General features: G+C 41.2%; 1 protein-coding gene across 8 annotated transcripts in view; it reads right to left on the bottom strand.

Moving 5' to 3' along the window:
* The window catches only part of THADA (THADA armadillo repeat containing), a 312556-nt gene that overhangs the window by 124201 nt on the left and 172545 nt on the right, over positions 1 to 15810 (bottom strand). For all 8 annotated transcript variants that reach the window (XR_010835564.1, XR_010835563.1, XR_010835565.1 and 5 more), the window contains one exon: positions 15303 to 15471. Coding sequence is in view for 5 of the 8 variants with exons in the window: in XM_059079306.2 (XP_058935289.1) it covers positions 15303 to 15471 (169 nt within the window). In the remaining 3 variants the exon portion in view is untranslated. The remainder of the gene's footprint in view (positions 1 to 15302; positions 15472 to 15810) is intronic.

The raw sequence follows: 15810 nt of genomic DNA, 5'->3' as shown, positions 1-15810 counted from the left end.
ATTCCATTACATAAGATTATTTATAAGATTCTTTAGAAATAAATTTATCTTTATCTTTATCTTTATAAATTTTTATAAATAAATTCTTATTATTTATAACATTCTTTTTGCACTGGTGGTTAAATGGTAGAATTCTCACCTCCAACACTGACTTAAATGTTAACAGTAGACACCAAGTGTTCATAATACAACAAATAGCAGCCCTCACTTTTTGTGGGGGGAGCAATGAAACTTCAGGAGTAAATAATTTGCCTCTTCACATTAAAAAATATTCAGGGGCTTCCCTGGTGGCGCAGCGGTTGAGAATCCGCCTGCCGATGCAGGGGACACGAGTTCGTGTCCCGGTCCAAGAACATCTCACATGCCATGAAGCGGCTAGGCCCGTGAGCCATGGCCACTGAGCCTGCGCGTCTGGAACCTGTGGTCCACAACGGGAGAGGCCCGCGTACCGCAAAAAAAAAAAAAAAAATCAGTAAGAAAATGCTTTTATAAAGATGAAGACAAAAGAAAGCCAAATGTGCATCTTTTGCTACAAGGGAAAAGATCACTGACTCTGATTTTCAAACTCCATGGTTCTTTTGTTAGCTCACCCCTGAGCATATCAACTCCTTAGTAAACAAAATGAATTAAACCTTTACGGTTTCTCCAACTAAAACTGTTTTACTGTTTATGGACCAAATCATTTCAGTCTGTTTCCCAAACCTCTATAAATAATTTGGCAACTTACTTGCTAAGAAGGTCCACTATCGTTTCCCTTTTCTGGTTCGTTAAGAAATCACTTGTCATTTTAGCAGCTATGTTTATGTGCTAACTTTTCCCATTGTTTAAATATCTACCACCCAAGCCAGTGATGGATTATAAGACCCAGGCCGAGGATATACAATTCATCCTGGACTTCTGATGGTTGAGATAACTTGTTGGTAGGTGTTGGGTTTTTGTCACCACTCATCCAAACACATTCTCCCATCTTTTAACTGCCTGTTGTCACGTCCTTATAATATAAACTTCTTCCTTGGTCGGCTACGATGATGATGTGCTCAGCTAAACATATCAGTGGCAAATATCTAAGAAACAGCAACCTTTCCTAGATACAAAATAATTGGGAAAAGACCAATCTGAACGTACAAGGAATTATTTTAAACAGAAATAATTTTTAAAGAGCTGCTGGTCTATTTTAAAAATATGGTCAGTAACATGAGCTACATTAAAACAAATGTCTTAGGCTTCCCTGGTGGCGCAGTGGTTGAGAGTCCGCCTGCCGATGCAGGGAACACGGGTTCGTGCCCTGGTCTGGGAGGACCCCACATGCCGCGGAGCGGCTGGGCCCGTGAGCCATGGTCGCTGGGCCTGCGCATCCGGAGCCTGTGCTCCACAATGGAAGAGGCCACAACAGTGAGAGGCTCGCATACCACACACACACACACACACACACACACAAAATAATAATAATAATAATAATAATAATAATGCGTTGTCACATAGCACCAAGATCTATTAAAAAATAAGAAACTATATACCACGATAGCTACTATTATACCGAGAATTTGTACGTATAACAACTCTACTCCTTATATCCATCTTTCAAATTATGTGTTATCATTATTTTACAGACAGTTAAGCTTCATTTTAGAATTTAAGTGATGTGCCCCAGGTCAAATAACTACAAAGTGGGGAAAGAGTACCTCAAGCCTAGATTTCAAACCTCTTTCCATACAGCATCCTCCATCCACAAAATAATGCAGGTTGTCAAAAAAAACGAAGAATGAAACAATTAAAACAGTGTGAGATTATTCAACATCTTGTAATAAACTATAATGGAAAAGAATAGGGAAAAAAGTGTGTGTATATATATATATATATGTATCTGTATAACTGAATCACTCTGCTGTACACCTGAAACTAATACAATATTGTAAATCAACTATGCTTCAATAAAAAAAAGAAAGAAAAAAAAACAATGCAAGATTATAAACTGCACAGCAAATAGGAATGAAGTAACTACAATAAAACATGGTATCTTCTCTTTATGCTTTTTTAGCTTTAAAATGGTAAATACACTGGGGTCTTATTTCCACTCTATCATGGGAGCCTGGCATTTCAGTCAATGAATGATATCCAAGGTGAATCTACCTTACACCAAATTATTTCCAATAAAGAAGAGAGTTAAAGTGAAACTAGAGTGAGCTTCAACATAACTTGACACAGAGGAATATTCTGTAACATTTTTCATTTTCTATGTACAAGGTCCCAATGTGGGAAACTGAAAATCTGTATGCCAGAATAAAATAAATCGCTGGTTATTTTGACTTCCCTCTGCTGGGCAGTAAACCTTGTGAACTTCTATTTTTGGAAATTGAGGTATCCCTTTAATTGTTACAGAACTGGTGACAGTGGTAAGACAGCAAAGGAAAATCAGCACAGGGCCTGTACCAGCACAGTCTCCAAGAACAGGAATAAAACAAAGCACAAGCAAGCAAAAGCATTTTGCAGGAGAATTTTGTGAAACTGGTGTCAGTGTTCACAACCCAACACAAAAAACACCATCCAACTGCAAGCCATCAGACTAAAGGGGGCTCCAGAAGCCAGATCAACATTGAGAAACTCCCAGAGCCAATATTTACAGCATGGTTAACGTTGTACTTGTAGAAAACAGAATAGCCCTTCTCTATGTCTGCCGTTCCAAGGATTCTACACATAACCAGCAGTACTCTCTTCCACTTTATTTGGTGTATATAAAGATATGGTTCAGGGCTTCCCTGGTGGCGCAGTGATTGGGAGTCTGCCTGCCCGTGCAGGGGACATGGGTTCGTGCCCCGGTCCGGGAAGATCCCACGTGCCACAGAGCGGCTGGGCTCGTGAGCCATGGCCGCTGAGCCCGTGCGTCCGGAGCCTGTGCTCCGCAACGGGCGAAGCCACAGCAGCGAGAGGCCCGAGTACTGCAAAAAAAAACAAAAACAAAAATGAAAACAAAGATATGGTTCAGAAAGTGCAGGCCTTCTTCTGTTTAGGTTGTCCGGTACAAAGACACCGTTGCTATACTCCTGAAGAAAGACCCTTCTTCTTTTTTTAAAGACCCTTCTGATGATGATTTTTTTCTACCAGCAGCTGAGACAATTGAGCCAACATTTACTTTTAATGAAAATCACCTCTTCTTCAAAAATGGCCTCCATTTGGCTCAATTCATTTTCAAAGTTCTCTTTGATTCTAAAGTTGAAAACAGACAGAACGAATGTCCCTCTCCCCAAATGAATTTGGTGTTAGGGATTTACTAGGATGCCCCCAGACAATGATAAAGAGCCATATTCTTAACCGGCAGTCTCAGTTACTGAAGGACACTTGTTAAATGGATGAAGCCTAGTTCTATCCCACTTAGAAGCAAAACAACCAACACCTGCTTGGAGTCAACAGTGAGGACTCTGTTGCTGCTTTCCTGTCCGAGGCCCAAATACCACACTCGGATGAAGTCAGGTGTCAGTAATTACTGACATTCACAAGAGCCTTTCAGAGGCTCTGGCAATCTGAATACACACATCATGCTTACCTCTACCCATCACTACTCTATGAGAAAGAAAATCTGTCCGAAGTGAGAGGATGAGAAAGTAGGATGTACTAGAGTAAGTTTTAGATGTACCCCAAAGTTGCAAAAATGGTACACAAAGTTTCCCTCACTCAGTTCCCTCATTGCTACCACCTTCCATCACTATGGTTCATCTGTCACAGCTAAGAAAGTATTGGTACATTATGTCAACTAAACTCCACACACTTTATTCAGATTTCACTAGTTTTTACCTAATGTCCTCTTTCTGTTTCAGGATCCCACCCAGGTACCACATTATATCAGTTGGCATGTCTCCTTAGGCTCCTCTGGTCTGTGACAGTTTCTCATACTTCTTCCTTGTTTTTGATGACCTTAACAGTTTTGAGGAGTACTGGTCAGATATTTTGTAAAAAGTCCCTCGATTTGGGTTCGTCTGATTTTTTTTGTTTGTTAGACTAGGATTATGAGTTTTGGGGAGGACAGGTGACATGCCATTTTCATCATATCACAACAAGGGTACATGCTATCACATGCTATCAACATGTCTTATCACTGTTGATATTAGGCTGGATCACATAACTGAGACGTAGTGTTTGCCAGATTTCTCCACCGTAGAGTTATTCTCCTCTCCTGTCTCTTTCCATACCCTGCAGAAGCAAGTCACTGAATGCAGCCCACACTCCAGGAATAAGGGGAGGGAAGGTGAGCTTCACCTCCTGAAGGAGGCACTGGAGGAGGGGGCCAGGTAACTACATAAATTATTTGGAATTCTTCTGTGTCTCTTCTCCCCCATTTATTTATTTGTTCAATCATTTGTTTATTTACATCAGTATGGATATGTAGTGGGTTACAAGCCCACTGCAACATCCTGGAAAAGGCTTATTTGGACTAGTACTTCGTAACTTTAAAGAGCATGAGTTTAACTGGGATCTTGTGAAAATGCAGATTCTGATTCAGCAGGTCTGGGGTGGCCCAGGAGTGTGCATTTTGGACCAGCCCCAGGCAATGCTGATGCTGCTGGCCTGGCTCTACACTCTGAGTAACAAGGCTCTCGAGACTGTGCCTGACCTCTTTTGGGAATGAGTGTTCACTCCGCTCCACAACAACCCATCCCAGCTCTGAAAGGCCAAGCAGGGAAGAAAAAAGGAAATGTTTTCAATCCTCAGATCTACTCACTTGAATACAAACTCCGAGGCAAACTTTCTCGTGTGGCTTTTGCTTTTGTTTTGTTTTGTTTTAAACTACATGGTAGACGTTTGTTAGGCCACCACCACCATGCCCAGCCCAACCTGTAACACAGACACAGCCTACCTCTACCTTCTCCGTATGAATTTAGAAATGACTAAACTCGTGATTGAGGTGGTGATATCGAAGATTTAACTTCTGGAATGGAGAGACAGATGGCAATTGTGTACCTCTACTTACTCTATGCTTTCCTTCTGGAGGGAGAAAAAGTAAAAATTAGAGAAGCAACAAAGGAGGAAAAGCTAGGACAAGGGAAGATTAACAAAGTAAATCATACATTTATCCAGAATAGGTGAAATCATGATCTTGAAGACACACTTGCAAAACAATATGGTCCTCCTTTAATGAGGCTGAGAAGGTCCTGGGGAAGAGGAGGCTGCATGAGCAGAAGCCTCACCACTGCTTAGAGATTACAGGCTGAAGGGCACTGGTCTTGATATTCTTCAGAAATCTACCACCACGTTTTGATTTGGTGGGCATGGATTGTACTGCATCTCTAACTCACTAGGAGAATATGGACTCAAATTTCCAACACCTTAATTCTAAATGCATATATACACACATGTAAGTGTATGTTCAGTCATAAATTTTAATGTAAACTACTGCCCTATAACTCTGTGCTCTAAATAAACACTTGAAAAATCAAACCTAATGACTAAATTTTCTCTCAAACAGACTGAACAATGAATACTGCTTTCCAGTATAAAAAGAACAGTTTAATTGGACTAGTTAATGTCTCACATACTTGAAAAAATCAATTATAAAACAGGAAACTGAAACTGAAATTGCATTTTAGAAACATGTTAGATATAAAAATTACTATATATCCTGTAATCCAAGAAGGAAAGGCATAATGTCTACGTGCTATAAACTGACTTAAACTTACAAGTAAAACCTGTCTTACCATCTACATGAAATAAAGATAATTTTTAAAGTCTTAAATAATGAATAAGGGGGAAAAAATGTCAAACAGCACATTTAAGATGTTAATTATACTGATCTCTTTGAAGTTTAACAAAGGTGATGGAATTTTCTGGCACTTATAAACTCTTCAAAGTCACAATTAAAAAAACATATTAAATTCATTTGATATTAAAAAAAAAAACTCCAAACAATTTTAGTCCCCTTTTTGGAAATACGATTCTTAGGAAGTTAATGAAAAACGTCCCCCTCACCAGAAATTTCACTTTGCTGAGTTTAAAAAGATAGCCCCAAGCAGAAGAATGACCAAGATCCTAGTGAAAAGAGAGGCCTACCTATGCAATATGAATAAAACATCTGACACCTGTACATACCTAACAACTGCTCCAGGGTGCCATTAATTCAAGTATATAACACACATTCCCTTTATTAATACGAAAAGAAAGTGGAGGATGAAGCAGGAAGGCAACAGCCTACCTTCATTTGGCAAAAAAAGTGAACATCTGGAATCTGGAGATTTAGCCTTGCTAGGATTCCCTGACAGCATGCCACACTCAAGAGCGATCATGAAACTCATCTGCACACAGAGGAGGTCACAACCAATGAGGCTTTAGAATAGTTTCAAAAGAGCCCCTTCCTGCTCTAAAGAACATCCACGCCAACCTCCTGCCCTCTTATGGAGACAGAAGATCAGTAACCATTAGAGGGCTCTGTTTTTCCTAATTTTCACAGCTATCCCCAGAAAATTATTTGTTTCTCTTTTTACAGAGGAAGGAATGAAGGCTAAGAAATCTAAGTGGGCAGTGGAGCTGGCATTTGAACCCAGACAGTCTTACTCCAGAGCCTTCGTTCCCCTCTCAACTACTATTTTTTATTTTTTATTTTTTGTGGTACGCGGGCCTCTCACTGTTGTGGCCTCTCCTGTTGCGGAGCACAGGCTCCGGGGCCATGGCTCACGGGCCCAGCCTCTCCGCGGCACGTGGGATCTTCCCGGACCAGGGCACGAACCCGTGTCCCCTGCATCGGCAGGCGGATTCTCAACCACTGCGCCACCAGGGAAGCCCCTATTTTTTATTTTTAAACTACTATTACATTAAGACAGAACTATTAGTTGGGAGAAGCAACACAGATGATGCACAAGGGCAAAGATGAAATCTAATGATCTAAGAGGTTAAAGTATGAGATATGGGGTGGGAGGGGCGTTCCCCGGGTAGCCAGAAAGTCAGAATGGTCAGTACTGCTCTAGGAGCTAGATGCATACATAATTTTGTTGAATAAATGCATTATTCTTTTTTTTTTTTTTTTTTTTTTGCTGTACGCGGGCCTCTCACTGTTGTGGCCTCTCCTGTTGCGGAGCACAGGCTCCAGACGCACAGGCCCAGTGGCCACGGCTCACGGGCCCAGCCGCTCTGCGGCATGTGGGATCCTCCTGGACCGGGGCACAAACTCGCGTCCCCCGTATCGGCAGGCGGACTCTCAACCACTGCACCACCAGGGAAGCCCCTAGAAAGACTTTTATTGTTTATTTCCTTTAGGCCCGGGACTGATTTTCCTTCAGGTCTCTACGGTGGCTGTCATATTGTCTGGATATTTGCAACCACAGTGCTTTTGAACAGCCAACTGAGTCCTTAGTAACTGAAATACACTGGGTGCTCTAAATGAAACCCAGGGCTATGCAACAAGTACATGTGCTCTGCGAGCTCAAAAATGCTTCCCTCAAGGAAACAATGGGGTGTTCCCTTTGCCTATTAGATTGGCAGGGCCAAAAACAAATGACAAATAATGCTGTTTTCATGGGATGGAGGCCCACCAAACAAATCGCATCACATCATGGGACCACACACCATCAGATATTTTATAGGAATTCTGGGAAACGACAGAAGCTTGCTAGTGTGCCTACAGCACAATGTTTTGTTTTGTTGTGTTTTTAAGAACATTCAGAATTATCTTCTGTCATAAAAAGTGTCAAACAATAAGGCTGGGAGGGGATGGAAAGTGTGTTTTCCAAGATGAAAAGTGAACTCGGGAAAGTGCTAGATTAATCCATGTAGGAGGATCCTGTATTTCCTTTTCATTTTATGAACTTCAATTTTTCCCCTTCGAATGGTAAAGGACTCCTTTGTTTGGGACAGTGTGACAGTGTTTCTTTCCTGATTCATCAGGTTTCTGATGGGGTCTGGGGGAGGGGGTGTAATTCAAAACAAAACAGGTGCAAGGAATAACAGCCTGATAGGCAGGAACTCAACCCTTAAAAATCAGAACTAATCTCAGTTCTTATAATCTTCAATATGACCTACTGGAAGGTAGAGAACACTGACCGATCAGAGGAATGTCTTTGTGAAGCATGCTAACACATAAAGTAAAAATTGCTGAAAATCAACTTATTTCTCTCTTACAAACACACTCACGTATCAGTAGAGATTCTTACATTACTATTTCAACACACAACATTAATTTTTCTAAAGCACAGCTTTCTGTAGCTCAAAATCCTTCACTCACCATCTGCATCAGTGGTCCTCACGATTTCGGATCATAAACCCCTATGAGGGTAGTGGTGATGGTGGCAGCAGCAGCAACACCAAGTAGTAACAACAGCAACTAACGTGCACTGAGCACTTACTATATGCTAGAGTCATAATTTATTTATTTTATTTTTGGCTGTGTTGGGTCTTTGTTGCTACTCAAGGGCTTTCTCTAGTTGCGGCAAGTGGGGGCTACTCTTTGCTGCGGTGCGCGGGCTTCTCATGGTGGTGGCTTCTCTTGTGTGGAGCTGAGACTCTAGGGTGTGAGGGCTTCAGCAGTCGTGGCGCGCGGGCTCAGTAGTTGTGGTGCATGGGCTTAGTTGCTTAGTGGCATGTGGGATATTCTTGGACCAGGGCTCAAACCCATGTCCCCTGCATTGGCAGGCGGACTCCCAGCCACTACGCCACCAGGGAAATCCCTATACATATATTCTTTTCTACCATTACTTCCCCTACTCTAATTCCAAATAGTAACAAAAGCCTGGGGATACATCCACTGACAAATCTCTGAACTCTACCCACCCCTGGCTGATACTATGAGTTCAGAGTCTCACAAAACAGCAGTAGGACACTGGTGGGTGATGGTGAAAGTACACTACAGTCAATGCCCTGAACCTGGCAGCTAAAAGCTGTCTCCCACACCCAGGGCAAGCTCCCTAAGTTACACACACCAAATAAAAGCCTTTCAATATTTATAAGGAAGGGATTAATTCATCTTCAAGAGAAGCACTTTAATTAAAAATGACTTTTCTGGGCTTATATCCAGATAGAAATATATTGCCAGATAGAAATATATTGCCAAAAGGTAAGATTTAACAAAGTCTACTTTTCTTTTTATTTATTTATATTTTTATTTAAGGGCCCAGTGCTTCCCAATCCTTTTCATGTCAAGGAACACACAGAATATAATCCTCCTTTGGCACTCTGGGATAAAGAGATGCTGCAGGTGATTGCCTGGAGCCTCCAGCCCCTTAAGGCCCCACTCAGACTCCCTGAGAGCTGAAGGATTCAATAAATACTTGACACATCTACAGCCATGCCATTGGAGAAACTCTGCCTTAGCCCTTCTTGGACTGGGAACCTTCCTAACAATTTAGATTTTTCTCCTTTCACAGGAACACAGTCCTCAGAAAGAACGAGTAAATCTGGCCACTAGTGACAAGAGTGAGCCTTTCTTTATGACTCATTCCAGAAAAAAAGCACACTGACCAGCCATCCATTTACAATTTACAACATCAGCATAATTTCATGCTTTTGTTTTTTATTTTCCATTCTGAAATTATATTTTCTGTATAGAAAATAAACAACAGAGATAGGCCAAGCTTAGGTCGCCAAATGGAATCTGTCAAGGAATGTTCCATTTCTGGACAGCTTGAGCAAATTTTTACTTTATGTTTCACAATTCTATACTTTTAAGAAATATGAAAAAGATACTAAAATTCTTCAAGCATAAGGTGCTGTTTTATATGGTCACATTTTAAAAAGATGGAATTGATCATTCTTTTAAATTATACTTACTCACAGGTTTTGGTGTAACAATATTAGTAAAAAATATTTTTTCTGAAAACATTCTCTTCCTTATTTAGAAAACTCCAATAGAATTTATACTTAAGGCTCCCTCCATCACTCATTTTCTATTTGTTTCCACTGCTTCTCTCCACAGCAGACAGTAAAGGGTGGTTGGTCTTAGTCCTGTTTCCTGAACAGTGATTCCTTCAGACAACTAGCTGGCCAAACTGGCCTATCTTTATTTCTTTCCTGGTGTTCTGCTTTTCTTTTCCACAAAGGTAATACCAAGATCTACCTCTATGTTTGTCCTCATGCTGTCCCTCCCGGCCCAGCACCCCTATACCCATCCTCATAAAGACCCTAACTCAAGCCCTAACACAGCATATCAGGATGTTACAGACTAAAGCAGAAAGGGCCTTAGCTTCAGTCTCCTTTTATGACTTATGCGTTCATCTTTCGCCTTGTCTTCCTTTCTGTTATTCATATGCTCCCTGGTCCCCAAGGGTTTAAGAGGCTCACTTGGCTTCTAACCCACGGCTCCCCCACACTGGGAGGTAAAAGCCTTAAAGGCAAACTCATGTTTTCACTGAGCCTAGAACAGGCAGGGTAGGCATTCCATAGTGTGAACTGAATTCAATCTTGACCACTTTCTCACGGTCCCGGCAGCTCCCAGGCCTAGGACCTACGATTCCTATGGTTGCCCATGTTTGATAGGTTTTGTCACACCCTTAAGGATGACAGCAGGTGTGGCAACTGTGAACTTGGTTATGACCTAGGTCACAAGAGAGGATTCCATATTTCCAGGTTAGGAGTGTTAAACGGGAGACCAAAGAGAATTGATGAGAAACAGGCAAACAGAGGGAGGGAAGGTACAATAAGTACTTTTAAAGGTCTTTTACCAGTTGTAGCTTTGCAGAGTTTCACCGGCTTCCTCTGTCCCTCTTTATAATATGGATGGACTTCTTTGTTTCCAATGCTGTAGTATCATATCAAATTAGATTTAAGGAGACTGAGTGACAAGGGATTAAAAACAAAGATGGATTCTTGATTGGTTTCCCTAAGCATAAAAAGTCGTTATTTACATAAACTATTAGGGAGGCAGCAAGTTCTAAAGAGAAAAGGAGTGCAGGCTTTAATGTCTTCTCTCTACCCCTGACTACCTCGGTGACTTTACTCAAGTCACTCTGCCAGGCTCACCTCAATTTCCTCACCAGAAACACAGAGAGAATGTGGTGAGTGTGTGCGTGTGTGTGTGTGTGTGAAAAAGAGAGAGAGAGAGAGAGAGAGAGAGAGAGAGAATAATGCCCATCTTGCTGGGTTGCTGGGAGGATTAATGAAATCGCATGTGCAATTCATGTGGAATACAAGAGGTGCTCAAAATGTTCATTTTACTTCTCTCATGGCAAACTTTCTTAGTGCGTGGGCCTAGGCTATCTGAAGCCCATCCCTGGCTAATATTTCACGTCAACCCAAGGACGGATGCAGCAATGCTACTCCACTCCACAGCCAGGAAAGTGGAATCTTTTTAACCCAGAATTCTCAAAGTGCAGAAATCAAGGCTCCAAATTTGGGGGGCCAGAATAAAAGAATTAAACAAAGTGCTCGACAGATTCTGCTGGTAAAAAATGGAGAAAATTTAATACCAGGAAAGGGATGTGTAGAACTGTGGTGATTATTTGGATTAACTGAAGAAAAAAAGAATAACTTTGTCTAGAATGTACAGATAAATGAAAAAGTGCTTTCTCTGCTTTAATAGCAGCTAACTTTCCTCAACTGCCCACTTCATCTCACCCAAATAAAAGAGCTTAATTAAAGAAAGAGCAGGGGGCTTCCCTGGTGGCGCAGTGGTTGAGAATCCGCCTGCCGATGCAGGAGACACGGGTTCGTGCCCTGGTCCGGGAAGATCCCACATGCCGCGGAGCAACTAAGCCCGTGAGCCATGGCCGCTAGGCCTGCGCGTCCGGAGCCTGTGCTCCGCAACGGGAGAGGCCACAACAGTGAGAGGCCCGCATACCGCAAAAAAAAAAAAAAAAAAAAAAAAAAAAGAAAGAGCAGGGATCAGCTTTTATATGTCTGTACAATAGGAAAAATAACCAAATTGGGCAGGAAATGAAAAAACTCAGAATTCAAACTTTCACTTCAAATGGTATATATTTCCTTAGGAAACACCAAAAGATGAGTTAAGTACCCAAGAATCAGAATAAATCTTTCCTCATGATTGTTGGCCAAACTCTTCCTCAATCAAGAGAACTTTTTGAACTCTAACTCGATTTCTTGGGGGTGATAAGTAACCTTGTAATAACATCAAGTCCCCAACATGAAGAATTTTAGCAACAAAAACAGACGTTTAATTCTACTTAAAAGACAGGGAAGCCCCGCCAGTGCTGCTCCCAAATGAGGTACTGTCCATGTCTCTTATCTAGCCTTTACTGGGATTTAATGTCATTTACCACTGGCTCTCGTGAACCTGCAGGATAATCTCACCTTTTCTGATGTGCATTACTTCCACCCATTTCAACATGGCAATTATGAGCCTCTGGTTTTTAAAATGATTAAGAAACAAATCCCACGTGTTCCTTCCTTTTTTGCATGTCCTATAATTTGAGTCTTTCTTCCATAGTCCCTGAAAATTCAGAGATCAGCACATTTCTCGTTTTCAAGGTATAGTACTACAGAAATACTCCAAGGTTTGATATACTTATGTAAACATTTTTCAAAGAAGTCAAAATGTATAATTCAAGAAAATGTTCTGTGAAAGAATTTGTTTTCTGATTACAAAATGATTTCCTGCTTCTGAAAAAAATAACAACTTTCTATTTACTTAGCTGGCGCTGAAAGTCCCATGGAGATTACTATTCCTTTCAACCCCTAACATCTCTTTTCCAGGTGCAGGTCTTTTACTGATTTCAGAGGTAGCTTTATGTGGAAAAGGAATCTATAAGCTACAGAAGGAAAAGAGAAAAAGAGCCCTCCCTGTCTTAACCCCTTATGCTTTCCCCACAAAGAACAACAGGGTGAAACAGAACTACTACAACACAGATGAGACACCCGAATAGACATGACAAAAAGATTTCCACAGGCCTTTGACTTCCTTTTTTCAACCAGGGTATAAGCCAATCTTGGTAAAGACAGGAATCTGTTTGACAAACACAAACACAATACCCAGCACCCAACACCCATATGGTTGTTGTTTTTTCCAACAAGCGCTTCATCTCCCCAACACTCAGGAACAAGAGGAATAGTCACAACCACCCCAGAGTTAGAGGGTTTTTACCTTCCCACAGTGTTTCACATATTATGTAGCAGAAGAAGTAACTTTGAGAATATCAAAGGCAGCCCTGAGAGCAAAAGACCGTATTTTGTTGCTGGGCAGACTGGTGAAACACAAGCCAGACCTTTTAGTGGTGTGTACGGGGAACAAGTCTGGGAGGCCCATTTGTACAATGGGTGAAAGAGCCAAAGAAATAATTCCAACCTCACTACTTCTAAGTTCAGCCAAGGGTGGATCTTCAATAAAGAAAATCTGATGGCTGATGTCGCCCGACAATCTGAGCCTTCCTTCTAACTCAGCTGAAAAGCCTGTTCTGCATTACTTATTACTGCAGGCCCTTTCCCTTCAAAGAAACAGCGGCGTCTGACACAATTGTATGGGGCTCAGGGTCCCATCTTTATAACTAAGATAACAACTCCAGCCCCTCTCTTCATCACAGGGATATAGTGAGAACCAAGGGAGATGAGTGCTTAAGAGTTTGTATTAAAGAAACCACCAATAATCCATAATGCATATAATGGAGACCAGAGCATCTGGTCTGGGACCCTTGGGAGTTGCACAATCTTTTCAGGAGATCTACAAGATTAAACTATTTTCAAAATGACACTAGACTTTACTTTCCTCTTTTATTCTCGGTCTCACAAGTATACAGTGGAGTTTGCCAGAGGCTACAAGGTGTGTGATGATGTCACCTCTCTAATGACTAAAGGAATGTGTGCTTGTGAGCTCTTGTGTTTTATTTTCTGTTTTAGTTTCTAATTAAATATTGATAGACAAAAGCCACTTGGGATCCTCAAAAACTTTTAAGAGGGTAAAGAGGTCCTGAGACCAGTTTGAGACCTGCCACCCTAGTACTTTAGTCCCACCCAACCCTGCAGTTTCCAGATGGGCTGACTCTCACCCAGTCTGAGCCTTTCTATATGCTGTTCCCTCTGCAGGTGGGACTCTTTCTCTCCCTTCCCTTGGCTAACTTCTGCTCTCTTCTTAGATGTCACTTTCTCTGGGAAGCTTTCCCTGACTTCTCCAGGACCAGTCAGGTGACCCTGCTATGCTCCCCTAGCACTTGGCATACTACACTGTAATTGCCCATTTTCTGGCCTTTTTTTTTTTTTTGTCCTCGACTCCTTCAACGCAAGAACTGACCTGGTCACTATTTTGATTGTGACACAGAAGTATATAGGAACCATTCAACAATACTTGTTAAATATATAAAACAACCAAGGAAGGAAGGCAAAAAATAGGTCTATCTTACATTCTCACTTAGATGGAATTAGTTACAAAAATATCAGTTTTCATTATAGCACAGACTTGTGAAAACTATGATAATAACAATAATAACTATCTATATATCTTGCTATGTACCAAGTACTATTCTAAGCACTTTATATACATTAATTCATTTAGTCTTCACAAAATCCCTAAGAGGTATACACTACTATTATCCTTGGTTCAAAAATGGAAGACACAGATGTACAGGTAGTGAGTGATGAATCTGAAATTGATACCTAGATTAGTCTTGGATCCAGAATCCCAGGCCTTAACCACTCTACACACTGCCTCTGATGTCAGCAGTGTGGACTTCAAGCTTAGAACATATATTTGGATCTCAAGGCCATCTCTCTAATCTGCTCATAAATCAGAAGCATGACCTGATATTTAAATCCCACCCCAGCCCTGCCCCACTGTGAGTGACTACAGCAGCCACGTGAACAGCAGACCTTCTCACCAGTACCAAGTTTATAGCTATGGGTCAAAAAGGACAGTTTCAATAAGAAGTGTATTTCTTAATCATCTGTTGTACTTGAGTCTTTTCTAGAAGAAAAGTTAAAAGCAATAAATCAATTTGTATATTTATTCGAAAGAAAAGTCTCTTTTGTATTGACAGCACAGAGAAAATAGGAAAGTAGGGTTTGATATTTCATGTACTGTGGTGTTAAGCTCCCTGATGTGTATCAAGGAATGCTCACAACTTCACCATGAACACGGAGTGGCCTAGAATGTTCTGCAGGCATACTTGATGGAAAAGACACAACGCCAACTGGTTCAGAGAGGAAGGCTAAATGGAAAAGCATGCTACAGAAAACCTAGGTTTTAATGCAAAAGATAACTTGATTGAATCACAGTGTGACACCGCATTCATGTTTATGATGAAAAAAGCACACCTAGGAAATACTTGTTCTTTCAGCAGTAGAAAAAAGTTCTACGGATAAAGTAAAAAGCTTCTATAACAAATCTTCACCTGCTAACAGTGTCTGTGTTTGACAGAAGTCAAGTCAGAAAGAGTGGCTATACTTACCTGGAGAAGTATCCCGTGAATATGATTTTGCCGGAAACACTGGTCAGTGAAGTCGGGGAGTTTGGCCAATAGAGTTCGGATGGTATCAGGGATTTCGTCCATCATAACAAATGGGACCAAGGCACGAGCTGCCATTTCACGGGAGCGGTAGACAGGTGAGCAACCACATCTGGGAAAAGATAAAAACACAAAACCATTCAATACTCATTTCCATACCCGTGTCTTTGTATATGCTGATGTTCTATCTAGCTCTGGCTGGGACATCCAAGGGCTGGGGTGGCAGGAGGAGTTGCTCCCTATTCCAAATGATTGTGTTTTTTTGTCATTAATTATACGGGCAACTTTGCTCTTCTCATACACATCATTAACATCTATGATTCCATCACAGGAATACATGCAGATAGAAATTGGGAGTAAGACAATAAACAGGCAGCTGTTCCTCAACAAACAACTATTTATTGGGCACTCAGAATGAACAGAAGCACCATGATGAGGTGTCATAAGAAAT

Source organism: Kogia breviceps, chromosome 11 (assembly GCF_026419965.1).
Source record: "Kogia breviceps isolate mKogBre1 chromosome 11, mKogBre1 haplotype 1, whole genome shotgun sequence".
Classification (NCBI taxonomy): Eukaryota; Metazoa; Chordata; class Mammalia; order Artiodactyla; family Physeteridae; genus Kogia; species Kogia breviceps.
Note: the sequence above shows the minus strand (reverse complement) of the source record. Positions and strands in the feature narration are given on the sequence as shown.